At 35.4% G+C, this 15,909-nt stretch overlaps 1 protein-coding gene across 7 annotated transcripts in view; it reads left to right on the forward strand.

Moving 5' to 3' along the window:
• Positions 1-15,909, forward strand: part of EXOC6B (exocyst complex component 6B) — a 609,008-nt gene that overhangs the window by 259,345 nt on the left and 333,754 nt on the right. For all 7 annotated transcript variants that reach the window (XR_013554682.2, XM_078444598.2, XM_078444596.2 and 4 more), the window contains exon 8: positions 7,632-7,700. Coding sequence is in view for 6 of the 7 variants with exons in the window: in XM_078444598.2 (XP_078300724.1) it covers positions 7,632-7,700 (69 nt within the window). In the remaining variant the exon portion in view is untranslated. The remainder of the gene's footprint in view (positions 1-7,631; positions 7,701-15,909) is intronic.

The following is a 15,909-nucleotide window of genomic DNA, read 5'->3' on the forward strand; positions in this document are numbered from 1 at the left end:
TCCCCTGCTCATGCTCTGTCTCTCTTTCCTTCAAAAATAAATAAATGTTAAAAAAAAATTTAAAAAAGAAAGCAAAATTATATAAGAAGATTTTTTTCAGTGATATCCCATTCTCCTCTTTATCCCTTCCACCCTGGTCCTATGCACTCTTCCTAAGTAATCAGTATCATGAGTATGTGTGTATGTGTGTGTTTTCACATACCCTTCTCCATACCTTATACGACATGGCTGTTAATAACGTAATACATATATATTTTTGTACCTTATTCTTCCACATGAAAATATGTACTATAAATTATTCCATATAAATTCATAGAAATGTTTCTCATTCTATTTTTACTGCTAACTAGTACTCCATTATTTGAATGTATCAGTTTATTCAGCCAATATCCTATATGTAGGCATTTAATGATTTCCAAAATTTTCTTATTAAAATATAGTGTTTCAGCTACACAGCTATTATAATTAGTGTTAAAAAAAACCTGACCATACCAAGTACTGGCAGGGTGCCTAGCAACTGTATATATTGCTCTTAGATATTGCTGCAAAAATGCAAAATAGTTTAGTCACCTTGGAAAACACTTTGGTGTAGTAGTGTATTATACAGTTGAACACACACCATCTGACTCAGCAATTTCACTCATAGGTATTTCCCCATCTGTTCACACAGAGACTTGCACCCGAATGTTTATAGCAACTTTATTCAGACATTGCCAGAAAGTAGAAACAACCCAACTGTCCTTCAGGGGAAGGGGTAAATGACTGTGGTATATCCATAATTGGAGTTTCATTCTGAAATAAAAAGAAATGAACTACAGATACATGAAACAATACAGATGAACCGCAAATGTAGTATGCTAAATGAAAGAAGTCAGATTCAAAGGCTGCATACCGTTGGGGCTGAATAAATAATACTCCTGAAAAGGCAAAATTAGGGGCATAAACTGGGTCAGTGTTTGCCAAAGGCTGGGTGTCAGGGAATAATGGACTCCAGGGAGGCATGAGGGAATTTTGGGGGTGGTAAAACTGTTGTGTATCTAGATTGTGATAATGATTATAGGCTTATATCGTTTTGTCCAAACTTAATGGATTGTTCACTGGAAGGGTGAATTTTACCTTATATAAAAAATCTTAAAATTTAAAAAACAGTTTAAAAATCAACCCCGAAACCTGAGAGTTATTCTTCTTATAGTCAGATATATATCTTCAGGGTAAGTTCCTAGAAGGATTGTTGATTCAAGGAGTAAATTAATGCATGTGTAGTTTTGCTAGATAATATCAAATTCTGCTTCATTGAAGTCGTACCATTTTCTATACATCCCCCCTCTAGGTGTGTGTGATGTGTCTATTTCCTTACAGTTTCTTTAAGAGAGTGTTTTGTTAAGCTTTTGAATATTTACAAGTTGCATAGATGAGAAATGGTCTCTCTGTATAGTTTTAATTTGTATTCCTATGGCTACGGGTGAAATGTAGTATCTTATAAGTTTGAGAGCTGTTTGTATATTTTTTAAAAGTAAACTGCTCGTGTCCCTATTTTTCTAACGATTTTGGTTTTTTCCCCCCCTTCAGTCTTAGTGAGTTGTTTCTGTATTAGGAAAATTAATTCTTCATCTATAACATTTTTTTCTACCTACTTTGATCAGCTTAATTTTTCTTCCTCTCAAAACCTTTATATTTAATACCATATTTACGGCTAAAGGTCCTTTTTTGTGTAACAGTTTAGCATTTCTTAGCCTATAGTAGACCATTGTTAAATAAAGACCAGTTGAATTTTTACTGCCTTAGTGTTCAGCTTTAAGCAGAGAATTCTTGAGAGTAGCTTTTGATTTTGGCCACAAAGTTTTTTTTGCGGCGTCTCAGTATAGGGAGAATGGTGATTTTTCTTGATTTTCTTCTGCTTAGTGAAAACACTTGAGTAAATTATGTAGTAATTTGTTTAGGGATTTCTCAGGAAGAATCCTAGTCATTCGCGAGAAGCTCTTAGTAATATGCAGTTTTTAGGCTAGGGCTCTGTTCAGGGTATTCTTACAGGTTCAAAGGTTTAGAAAATTCTTTATCCTTTTGCTAATTCGAGTCACTTAGAGTCCTAGGCCTTCGAGTTTGTTGGTGCCTCCATGGTGTTCAGTCCAGCTCTGTGGAAGATTATGTCCAAATGAATTCTACCTTTCTTTTCTCTGAAGATTTGGAAGCAGAGTAGTATAGAAAAGCACATTGGTGAAGAATGTTTGCCAGGTATTTCCTGGCTTCCAGACATAATATGGGCCGTCGAAATTGATCCTTTGAGTGCAAAGGTAGTGCTCTTTTCAGCTAATCATTTCTTGTTTTCTCCCTTCAGAAAGATGCCTGGTACATTTTAATGACTTGAGATCCAGCTAATGCTCAGAAATGGGCACCAAGTCCCTGCATTCATTTACTAATCCCAACGAACTGTTTTGTGAAAAGTGGTAATCAAAAGTATTTTCAAGAAGGAGAATGACTCAGATGTTAGTGAGAAGAAACATCTCTAAATTCTTTGCAAATTTTTATCATACCCTTTTAGATGTTTTACCGACTTTGAAAGGTTTCATAAGAGAAAAATAAGTGGCCTGTGTGGTATAGTGTATGTGTGTGTGTGTATCTGCTGGGACAGCTGTGAACAACAAGGCTAGAACACTAATGCATTTCTTTTTTTCAGGTACTATCTTTATCAGCAGCATAGGTAAATATTCTTGAATGGAAGGAGGCAAGCAGTTGTGTACTCTATTCCCTTTTCTTAATGATATGCTTACCCGTTAGTAAAGCAGGTAGATCTATGATATTGTTACCTGCAGATGTTTTTCTTTCCTGCTTCCCTTCACTAGAAGTAGCTACTAACTTCCAACTCCCTTGTTGGGGGGAAAGGTGGTATAAAAATGTTAAATAAATGTATCTGTTAAAGCTTGATGTCACTTATTTTAAAATAAAAATCTCCTTTTTCTTTAAGAAATACAATCACTTTTCCTTATTCTTTAGGGAAAGAACTTAACCAGTAACCTTTCAATTTTCAATTGTCAGATCAAAGATGTATTAGAGAAGAAAAACATCATAAAAGTCAGATCCTGCTGTTTTGCAAGAACTTTTATAATCAGAAATGTTTATTCTTCTTTTCTTTATGACCATCTAATATGTCCATTTCTACTCTGAATCTTTACATCATCTTCTCCAATACATGGTCTGCAGAGTCTCATAAGACTTTTTTCCAGGGTGCCTTTCATTGATTCTAAGTCAGGGTGCCTTTCATTGATCCTATTCATGAATTTACTTTTCTTATTTTACTTTTCTTATTTTACATCCTCTGCCTCCAGACTCTTTTTTGTCACCTATATAGTGGCACTGTGTGATAGCTAATGTATCGATAAGATATGATGCTATTTAACAAAATCTACAGACAATAAGTAACAAAAACTACAGCTTTGATGGAAGCTATTAATATGTATCCTACAAATGTAAGAAGCATACTGAAACAGACTAGCCATGTATATTGGTATCTGGTGATACATGACCTCTAATGGGTGTGTGAATGCATAATTGTAGCATATAACAGTTGTCTTCATGATATCTACCCCTGAATGTTCTAGTCCAGTCACTCCTAAATTCTCTTGATAGCTTATTTATTTATGTTATTTTAATATCTTAACTTATATAATATTATAACACGTCCTGAGGCACAAATTTCTTAGTTACAGAATCTAAAATCTAACCTAGTATTTGCTTCTCTGATAATGAAGAGGTTTGAGTTGACAGAAGGCACTAATGCCCTCCATTCAGGAACTATATAGGGAATGAGGCAGCTGCTGTCCTTGGTGATGAAATTATTTCATGTGAATTCATAAGGAAAACAACTAGTTAAAAAGGCAGGATAATCTTGAGTATACTGTTTGTGGCTGCTGTTGGTATCTTCATAGATCTATTTGAACTAGAAAAATACAGACTCCAGTATCTTAATGTCTTGAGTTCCTGACTGCCAGGCAGAGGAAATGTTTAACTATTTTAATCATGTTTCTGTATCTCAGAAAGAAAGCCCTTATGAGAGGAAATGACAACGTCCTACCACAAAGTTATCTCTTATCAGTTATAGTCCCAGTCGATAATGATTTGTCAAACTTGGACATGTGTAAAATGCAAGGGCTGTGTTATTTACTTTGGAAAGGAAAAATTAGATGAAGCTGATAAAGACGGAGTCATGGCTTTTGTTAGGAGACAGAAACCATTAGGGACAGTCATTGTTAGCTTAGGAAAGTGTCCTTGGACTCCTCCCTCTGCCCCAGCTGAAATCTAAACCTGCTTGAATCATTCTTTGCACTTGAGGGGAGAGAAGGGCAAACAGGAGGGGAAGAAGAATGAAGACAACCTTGACAGAGATTTTGCATTTTAAATGGGGAGCAAAATGTGGACCTTAAAACAGACCCGTTTATGTGAGTCAGGAGAAACTGCCTTTTGTTCTCTTTCCCACTCCCATTTATTTAGTTTTGAAAGTTCATTTCTTATCCTTCCAAACGTATGGCATTCCTTCACGTACAGCGTATGTTGCCCTCTTCCTTTTGCCTTTCAGTAGATGTGATTCTTTTTCATTAGTGGAAGCAGAGAAAACACATCTAGCTCAAAGCAACATGAGTCAGTGCATGCTTTACATACCTTTCTCCTCACAGCACTCTTCTTGGTTCCTTGCAGTGTTCCTAGTGTTCTTCACAGAAGGGAGCATGGAGGAAAAATGATTTCTAAATAGTAGGCTATTTTGGGGGTGGAGGTAAAGTTTGTGAACCGAAGCCCCATTTTGCTCCTTTTCTTGTCTAGATTTGTGTACCGCTTTCAAAGCAGGCAGTCCTTGGCTGAGGAGGACTTAACTGGATTATGGTTGCAGAGGCTAAGAAATAGCAAAGCCAATACTTCCGGGTCAGGTCACTTCAAACTGTTTGAAGCTGAGGATGATGATGTCAAGACAGCCTCACAGAAGATAGGTTTGGTTGTAAATATTTGCTGGAGCTGACAGGAAAATCTTTCTGTCCTCTCTAATATATGTATTTTTTGGTTGGCCCAGATAAACCATTCTTTTTATCCCATTAGAAAGGGGCACCATTAGCTTACTCATCACAGATTTTTAGGGGAAACTGTCCCCTAATGTGGATGTTCATTCTATAAGGATGGGTCTGACATGTGAAGGGGCCAGGCCTCTGTCTGAGGAATGGCTTGGGAGCAGTTTCCTTTTGAATGAAACTAATGGTCCTGAGTCAAAGCAAAACAAAATAAATAAACTATGTAAAGATGAACATATGAACAAAGTTGTGATTGAAATTTATTTAAATTTCCTTAAGCTTTTTGTAAGTATATAATTTATTGTAAATAATTTTATAATCATTCATTCTAAATAAAAGTTCATTTCTTATACAGATCAAAATTATTTTACATGTGTTCTTATCCCTTTTCATATGTATGTGTAATTTTTATGTAGTTTAAATATTATTAATATAATTTTATTTTTCATCTTTTGAGCTTGTGTTTTGCTTAGTTGTAGTTTTCATTAGTAGGCTCTGTTTTTCTGGCAAGATAAATTTCCTTCACATCTTTACTTTGCAATTCAAGAGAGGAGACTATAAAGATATTTTGATGTTGTGGCCATTTAAAATAAGACTGCCTAAAATGATCATCTGTTGCCTCTTTTTGTTTTATTAAGATGAAAACGAGTGTCCTTAATTTTTACATGCTTTTTAATCTTTTTGTTTTTTTTTAAATTTTTTTATTTTTATTTATTTATTTATTAAAAAAAATTTTTTTTTAACGTTTATTTATTTTTGAGACAGAGAGAGACAGAGCATGAACGGGGGAGGGTCAGAGAGAGGGAGACACAGAATCTGAAACAGGCTCCAGGCTCTGAGCTGTCAGCACAGAGCCCGACGCGGGGCTCGAACTCACGGACCGCGAGATCATGACCTGAGCTGAAGTCGGCGGCTTAACTGACTGAGCCACCCAGGCGCCCCAATCTTTTTGTTTTTAAATGCATGGTGCTTATCTGTCCATAAAATGTTTTTCTCAGTGATTTTTTAATGCTGACTTTTCTAATTGCTTTTTTTTTTTTTTTTTTAATAAATCTATGCTTGGACCATGACGTAGATCTTATGATCAAACTTAGGATTCACAGGAGATTGTTTTGAGTGATTTCAGAGTATATAGCCCTGAGAGATTCTTAAACATAGAGATTTAGTGTGCTATCATGGGTGCAAAGCAAATGAACAAAATAGTCAATAAATTTGAACCAATAAATGTAGAGAGATGATGATTTTGGAGAGACAAGAAAGTATTGGGCTGCTGAGTTGTAGAATGAGTAGATTTCTTTGGAAAAGCATCTTGGTGAAGAAAGCTATGCCACCAAAGAAGAAATGATCCTGCTTGATGAAATGAGGAAACAGACTTTGTAATCACAAGTCCGCTCAACCCAATTTAGTGCCTGCTGCTTATATTCTGAATGAATCCTACGATTAGCAGTGTTACAGTAAAACCTGCAGCTAGGTCTTTATTTTGATTATTTTTAATGCACTTTTGTCTGTTTTGTTTTTGCTTTATTTTGTTTTGTTCAGTATTTACTTTGTGTCCTTTTATTCTTATTTAATTCCTATAGGTCAACAATACAGGCAATAGTTTCCTTTTTCAGTTGAGAAATTGAGGCCAAAGTAAATTGTGAGTTACTCATTGTCAGGTCACATAACCAAACAGTTTTAGCACTGTGACTATCTCCAGTTCTTACCTAATGTTGTTTGTTTTACTTTGCCTTTTGATGTCTAGATTTAATCTGTCTACATTGTTCGTACTATAATTTTCTGGTATTTTGATTGCATGCTGACGTAAATATTCACTAATTCTTATGTCCTTCAGAAGTTGGCTGGCAGGCCGTTTAATTCATCCTGTGCAGCAAGTTTTGGTTTTGACCACTGAAACTTAGTCTTTTTCTTTTTTTAATGTTTGTTTATTTTGGGGAGGGAGAGAAAGAGAGAGAGAGAAAGAGAGAGAGAGATTGAGGGAGAGCATGTGTGCGTGGGTAAGGGTATGGGCGGGAAAGGGGCAGAGAGAGATGGAGAGAGAGAATCCCAAGCAGGATCTGTGCCGTCAGCACAAAGCCCGACACGGGTCTCTAACTCACCAACCATGAGATCATGACCTGAGCCAAAATCGAGAGTCAGACGTGTAACTGACTGAGCCACTCAGGCACTCCTGAAACTTAGTCTTTTATGTAGCCTACCATGTGTCCAAGAAGATACAGTCAAGTTGTCAAAGTCATGTTACCATCTTCTCATCCCCTTTGGAGGCCCATAGCCTGAAACATATCTCTAAAAGCAGATGCAGGGCCAGTGACATCTTCTGTTACTCTTGTTTTCATCCTTCTGTTCTGTGTCCCAGCCTTGCTGCTATCTTCGGTTATTAATCTCATGGTTAAAATACCCAAACTGGGTTTATGAGAGCATGGTTTGTTTGTTTGTTTGTTTGTTTGCTTTGTGTTTTTCTGCTAGAAACTAGAGCTGACTTTTATTTTTTTTACACTTGAGTAATAAAAAAATAAATGCAGTTTAATGTTCCTAATAGCTTTGTTTGAATATTTTGTGACAATTTTGTTTGTTTTGCAGGTACCTGGAGCCCAAGATTTGGTGGATTTCTCTCCTGTTTATCGATGTCTACACATATATTCTGTCCTGGTGAGTCTTTATCTAGCTCTGCCTAATAAAGAGGTATATTGAGTTCAAAACTCTTCTTTCTCATTTTTTATAGTTTTTCTGTTTATTATTAAGAGTAAGAAAAAAGAAACTATTATTTAAGGAGTATTAATTACAAAAAAGAATCCTTTCTTCTTGAATCTTTTGTTTGCCATGTAATTGAGCTAAGCAAATAACATTAATTTTTATCAGTCATCAACAAATAATAAGATTATACCTAGAAATAGTCACACACTCAGATTTCTATTCTTAATTTAATGATGTAGTTATTTAAATAACAATAACCTATCTTTATATATTAAAATAATATTTGTAAAAACTGTTTATCTTTTTATTCCTGATGACACTTACTCCTATGCAAAGAGAAACCTCTCTGGGGGGGGGGGGGGAATTATTATGGGTGTCAATGGTATTATAAGAAATAGCCCTTTCTCTACCTTGGTAGTCACCTACGTGCAGATACACAGATATAAAGGCAATCAAAAAATTAAACTAGGAAGCCAAAGTATCATTAAAGACCAATTGATGAGAGAGGTCCATTATTGGTATTTTTTAATAACAAAGTTCTATAAAGATTCTATCAGGTTGTTTTATAATATGATGGAGTAATCTTACTTAAGTCTGTTATACATTTTCTTTCTTCATATATCTAATATAGTGTCACTTAGTTGTTACTCCAGACAGTTTGGGACACTGGTCTATGGACTTCATGGCTGGAGTATTTTGGGGTGATTTCCATTAGTTTGGGAAGACTTGGTAATTTTTTCTCCTCTCCTTCATCCTCCCACTTCTTGCTAATTTCCTTTTCCCCTCCTCCCTTCTTTTCCCTCTCCACCCCTTGTCTCCACCTGTCATTCCTTGTTCTATAAAGATGGAGGACGTCATAGATTGAGTTGTCTCAAGGCACCTAAAATAAGTAATTTTTTTTTCAATCTCATGTACCAATAATTAAATAAATCATATTCATCTTAGTTTGTGACACAACACGCTATTATCGTTATTTCCTATCAGTACCCCTCTTGTATTTTTTTATCTTGTTTGTTTCCATTCATCCCCTATCCACAAGCCCACAACTCTCATCTCCAAATATACAAACTCTAATATGTTTAATGTCTGGTAATGGTTGTGTTTGTATCCTTGAAAAATATAGAGTAATTTTGTATATGTAGGTGTTTTTAGTTTACTCAAATGGTGTTATCTTATGGATCTAGTTTTTTCTTGTATTTTTTTATTCAGCCTATTTTTAATATCTAACCTTGTTATAGTCTATATATCTTACTCATTGCCTCCCACTTCTACATGATTATTAACAAATGGTTTGCATTTGCTGTGTTTTGTCTATTACTTCAGTGATCAACTCTTAAATTGCTTCTAACATTCTGCTGTAATAAGTAGGACCCCTGTATGGACTTGGGTGTAAGTTTCCAAGATTTCTATACCTAGGTTGGAATTGCTGGGTCAGAAGGTATATATATAATTTTAATTTTAATTTTTGATAACCTGATGGATATCAAATGATGTCTCTTTGTTTTAATTTGCATCTCTTTGATTACTGATAACATTGTGCTTTTTATAGACTCCCCAATCATTTAAGATCTTTTTTCTCTGAAATGCCTATTTTTGACCTTTGTTCAGTTTTGTTTTGCCTTCCTTGTTTTGTTTTTTTCTCTTTTCTAGAAAGAGAAATTTCAGAAATTCCTTTTATGTTGTACATATTGACAATGGAGGATGTTGCAAATGTCTTTTTTCCAGTTTGCCCGTAGACTTTACACTATGGCCATATTATCTTTCATTAACAGGAGTCCTTGATTTTGATATAATCAAGTCCATCAATTTAAACCTTGTAGTTTGTACTTTTTAAGTCTTTTTTAAAAAAGAAAAGCCCCTCTCTATTCCAACGTCATAGGGCATTCCCTTTATGTTAACTTTAACTTTTACCCATTACATTTTGATACTGATTCATCTTGGGTTCACTGTACTTATAGTATGAGGTGTAGGAATCCAACTTAATTTTTTTTTATTTGATGAACTCAGTTTTACCAGTCCTATCTACTACATAATCTGTATATGGCCCACTGATTCCTGGAATACCTTGGGCATATACTAAGTATCTCTCTATATATTTTGGGAAGAATTGACAACTTTCTACTGCTAATTCTTGGTATTCATGGAAGAAAAAAGTCTGCTTTTAAATTATTTAGTTAAGCTTTGTTTCTATGTTAATGGTCTTGGGCATTTTTTAAGTAGTAGCAAAATATAGTGGTTTTTTTTGGTTTTTTTTTTTTACAATTTTCTACCTTACTTTTTAATTAGTAATTGCTGATATTGAGGAATGCTCTCGATTTTTGTAAGTTAACTTATATCTGGCAACCTTGTTCAACTCTTTTATTAGTTATTATGGTTTGTTTTTTGGTTTTCAGATTTTCTGTGTGGTTGTTCATAATGTCTACAGATACTGACTTGCTTCTTTTCTTCCTATCCATATATCACATTGTTTTTTTTTTATTGTCGTTGTATTGACCAGGATCATCATTACTTACTTTGTTGTTCAGGAAGGTGATAATAGGCATCCTTGTCTCATTTTTGATCTCTAACAGCATGTATCTAATGTTTCTCAATTAACTGATGTTTGCAATAAGTTTTTGGTAAATATTCTTTATCTAGTTATTCCTAGGCTCCTGTAAATTTTTTATAAGAATATAAATAAATGTTGAATATTATTGGATTTTTTTCAAATATATTGATACAGTTCTGTGGTTTTTATACTTTAGCTCATGAATGTACTAATTAAGTTTCATTGATAGATTTTTGTGATCTTAAATGATTCCTGTATTCTTTAGATAAATCCAACTTAATGAGGATATATTACTGCTTTTTAAAAAAATACTCTGTGAAATTTAACTCCTTTTATTTTTTTTATTTTAAATCTGTCTTGTATTTATATATGGTTTTTGTTAAGTCTCAGAATTGCAATGTCAAGTGTACTTTTCCTCTCAAATAGTGTAAAAGTATGAAAATCAATTTGTTTAGTTTAATTTTATATCTTCAGTACCAACAACAGTACTTGGCATATAGTAGGCACTCAATAAATATTAGTGGAATGAATAAGTAAGTGGTAGCTAAAAGAATGCAGTACACTTGTTTGAGCATATGCTAGCTCAAACTTTATTACTCATTTATTCACTAAACACTTACTGAATTTTTGTCCTGCATGAAATGGATATGGAGAGCAACGATGTATAAATAAATCAAGGACTCATGCTTTTAAAAAAATTATGATCTACCAGGAGAGAAGTTATAATCTTTGAATGATTAGAATATAACAGCACTGGGGGCGCCTGGGTGGCGCAGTCGGTTAAGCGTCCGACTTCAGCCAGGTCACGATCTCGCGGTCCGTGAGTTCGAGCCCCGCGTCGGGCTCTGGGCTGATGGCTCGGAGCCTGGAGCCTGTTTCCGATTCTGTGTCTCCCTCTCTCTCTGCCCCTCCCCCGTTCATGCTCTGTCTCTCTCTGTCCCAAAAATAAATAAAAAACGATGAAAAAAAAAAAAAAGAATATAACAGCACTGTATCTCATCACTGTGTATCTGTTAGTTTTTTAAACTTTGTTAAGATTTTATGGTAAAGAAAATGTGACAAGTTTTCTTCAAATGAGAACTCTACTAGTGGTTAATAAGAGTACTGAAGTAATTTATTTGCACACTCACTGGCTGTGTGGTGTTAGGCAAGTTACCTAAACCATAGCTTTCTCATATATGAGCTGTGGTAATAATGATCTGCTTAGTGCACTTAAAGGTATGTTCCAATGGTGCCTCGCTCCGTCTTTGGTACATGATTGGAATTTAATACATGGCCGTTAATCTGGCAGGAGTTATGTGTCTCTGATGCTGATTATTAGGCACATTATTGGTATTTTTTAAAGTATATGATGTAAAGTATAGACATGTAGATAGAGGCTCTAGTCTCTGCCATCAACAGAGTTTATCAATTATTCTAAATGTACACATTCTTAAATATACAAAGTCGATGTCATCCTCAACTATGAGTTTAAAAATTTTTAAATAAATTCCACATGCTAATATTCTGTAGTGTTGCAATATTTGGTATTCATAAAGGTTTTATAATAATTTGATAAGACATTGTTTATATGGCAGAAACAGGCTTCTTCCCTCTTTCATAGTGTTTCCTAATTTTGAAAAAGTACAACCAGTGGTAAGAGCTCAGCTCTGTTTCTGGAATACATGTTTATTTTTTGGACATTGCTGTTCCAGAGCTAGATGGACCTTAAGGACTAAAATGTCTCTTTCGTTAAAGGAAGGGCCAGACACATATGACTTCTAGAGTTGACCCTTTTCATAGCTTTTGGGGGGCCGTAATTTGTCACTTCTCTATATTTGTTTCTCATTCTCACATCACTAATATGTATTACTATATAGTGAAGGACATCTCTTCATAATAATAACGACAAAGATATTTAAAAATGAATTGCTTAATATAAAGATTTGTAACATAAATATTTTTTTCAGATTTCTGGATGTAGTTAATATTAACATTTTGGCATATTCCACAGGCAGCACAAACTCTGTATGTTTCAAAATGAACTCATTATCTCACCCCTTCCCTAAAATCTACTGTTTTGGATTTACCATGATCTCAGGCAATAACAGCATTCTATCAGTTCCCCAGGCAGAAACCCAAACCTTTTCGTTTTTCTCAGTACCATATGTAAATCGCCATGCCTTGCAAATGTTACCTCCTAAATACAGTTTACTCTCTTTCTCATCCTCCCCTATCATAAAATGATTGTCCTAGACATTGGGATTATTGAAAACATTCTCCTAGCTGCTCTCCCTTCCTTATAGTATAAATCCCTGACTCCCTTATCACTGTGACGATAGTGATCTGTGCATCATGCAAATCTGGGGTACATGTTATCTGCTTAAGATTCTCTAATTGGTCATCTATTGAGTAAAATATAGAAGTATAGAAGGAAATATGGCATATCAAAAGACAGAAGGTTTTCCATGTCCTGTCTGCCATATTGTCTGCTGCTTACCACTTTGCTTTAATGAAACTGAAATGCTTCTAGTTCTTTGAATGTACCATGCTATTTCCTGCTTCTCATTCTTTCCTCATTCTGGTCCTTCTGCCTGAATGAGTATTCATTCCCACTTCTTTTTATTTTACGGACTCCTACTTATTTCATACTTGTGTCCTCCAGCAAATTTTCCTAATGTTTTACGTTGAGCTCAGTGGACCCCCTTCCCCTTTGCATTGTTATAGAACCCAGTACCTGTTTCTGTTAGTGCTGACTGTATTCTGTTATCTCATCCTAAATATGTGTTCTTTTTCCTCAATAGACTGTAAGCTCTTTTAGGGCAGGTACCATGTTTTATTCATCTTTTTTAGCCTTAGCACTTAGCACTTAGTATTAACAGTATATAATACTCAATAAATGTTTGTTTTTGATTTTGAGAGATAACTGCCCTCCTTTTGACCTGCAAATGAATCCAGTTTTCTAGCCTCAGGCAGTGTTATACAATATCAGGGCTGGGACTTATACGAGGGAAAACAGTTCTATTGGTGTCCAACGGAAGGATCATAACAGAAGTAACAAAAAGTTCTAATATTTTGTCATTTACAATAGTGTTTATCTGAACTTTTGGCCTGGAGGATAACAAGGCACACTTTGAATAAACATGGCAATATTTATTATTTTTAGTGAAACCGACCTTCCATTCACCCCCCTTTTATGGCTGTGCTGCTTATAAATTCCCAAAGGATTATTTGAAAAATCCTACTTATATCTGCCAGCCTTATCAGTAGGGCAGGAGTTCACGTATTGTAACAGGAGGTCAGATTTCGGTCATGGTCTTATAGATGGGGCCAAGCACCTGTAAATTCTTCCTTTGGTGACTAAAGTGAAGTACAATATCAAACAGGCAGTGAGACTTTTCTAGGAAGTGCTGAACTTTGGCAGGAAGGGCAAACTTTGGCAGGAGGAGGGGAGGGAAGAAAGTGAACAAGGGTCAGATAGTGGTTAATTGAGACTTGGTTCTTGGTATAGTAATGCAGTGGAAGTGTGCAGGGCAAATGCAGGTGTATTGTATAGAATTGCTTTAAACAATTTATATTGTTTAAATCTTCATACACAGTTTAGAGATGGGCAGGCAAGGGGCAGGTATAAAACATCATTTTATAGTCATCAAGGCTGATGTTTTTGGAAGGGAGAAAGTAAACAAACTAAAAATTTTACCGGAAGAGAAATGAATAATAATTTGAGATTTTTGTACATAGTGTAGTAGTAGTTAAAAAGATGCATGGACTGTCTGTCTAATGAGGACAGAAGCCAGGCTGTCTTACAGAGTTTTTGAAAGCTCTACCAACCCAGCGATGTCTGCCATGTTTATGGACCCCAAGCCTTGAACCCAACTCAGTTTGGACAAAGATTTATATATACTGTTAGCTCCTCTGTGCCCTGGAACGTCTTTCTGACTCTTCTCCAAATTTTCTGCTCGCTCATCCTTCTATCACGGAAGGACTGTATATATGTCCCATATCAAGGAACTTGGATGTCATTAAGAGACTGGGGGGAGCAAACCTGTAAATACAACCATACTCCTGGTGTGTGGGTCTCGTTTATGATCTTATCTTCCTGTGGTTTCTTGTTTTCCAGTGATCTGCATCATCTGCTCATTAACAATTTAAAAAAAATCCTAGGTGAAAGAATGTTGCCCAGTGTATACCTTTAATTTATGTACCTTTTCGCATTTGTGTTATACTATAGTAAAAGTGCCCTTTCTAAAGATTTCTGACATCTTGGATCCAGGGATAGCGTATATAGCAATATGTGGATTTTTTAAGTAAGCAGCAACCTCTCAGTATTACATGAATCATAAGAACCTCATTTTTATTTCATTCTCTTTCAATTACTAAAGGAGACTATAAAACAGCCTGAGGTATAAGGGAATGCAGAATGTCGTTGGGCGGTGAATTCATATTACAAAGGCTCTAGCAAGTTCAGTATTTCTTTTAAACTTCCTTGGGCAAGGGGCCTCTGAGAATTTGATGAAAGCTGTGAGCCCTTTCCCTAGACAAAATGCACATATGTACAGGCGTGTGGTATTTTGCTTAGAATTTCAGAGGCTTCTTCAACTCCTGAATCTTATTAGACCTAGAAAGAATCCTTCGTGTCAAGGGAACTAGAGGCTGAGTTAGGCTTCAGACATCTACTGATTACAGACCTATGCCCCAGAATGGCTTACCCCAATTCCACTTGAGTATCCCCTTTTATAAGCCTCCTAAGGACTCTCTACCACTTGTCTTTCTCTTAGAGTTGGAAGCCTTGCCAAAATCTCAATTTAAAAGCATATTTCAAAGTGAACTTACTTCTGTGCCATAAATCTTCATTCCCTGGGCAGTCATTAGGCACGGCAAGCTGGTGACCTGTTTTTCTATTAAGAAGTTAGCCTCAGCACCTAAACTAATAGCTTTGTCCCTTGAATTCTTTTACTAAGAAGATTCAAACAGAAGTTTAAAAGTAATTATGAGGACTATAGGTAATAATTTATCTCCCTGAACATAAGTAATTTTGTTAAGTTTCAGGATATTTTACCTCTTGCTTGCTTTAATAATATTCCTTTTTGGCTATAATTCGGAGAGATAGTCAATAGCAGGGCGAGAATTTACCCACAATCTCTTTACAGTTCTTTGTGATCATTGCTAGTGCCAGGAATGGCATGGGGTGGGATGGGGTAAGCAGGAATCTTACTGGAATGTATCTCTCCCTTTCTAATCTGAGGATATCTACTTGTATGGTCTGCACTGGCACTGGAGGAAACTCCAAAATCCACGGTCCTGTGACTACTGATAATAGCAAGGAAAGTATTTGGAGAGTGGAAAAAGGAATGGATATGAGCAGTTTTAAGGGACATATTTTTTGAGATGTTAAAGGAATTAATGAAATTACTTAACGAACTGTGGTAGCAACTGGCTGTTCCATTAAAGCACTTGGGAAATACATAACATGAAGAGCCTAAGACATTACTGAGATTTTCAACTAAAAAAAAAAAATGATTCGTTTTGGCATTCTAAGGTTAGACTTCAAGATACTTTCAAATAGTGATAGTGGAAAGGTTGTTGTTTATATGTGTATTTATGATAGTATTGTCTTGGTTTTTATATAACACGTTG

Source organism: Panthera onca, chromosome A3 (genome assembly GCF_046562875.1).
Source record: "Panthera onca isolate mPanOnc1 chromosome A3, mPanOnc1 haplotype 2, whole genome shotgun sequence".
Classification (NCBI taxonomy): domain Eukaryota; kingdom Metazoa; phylum Chordata; class Mammalia; order Carnivora; family Felidae; genus Panthera; species Panthera onca.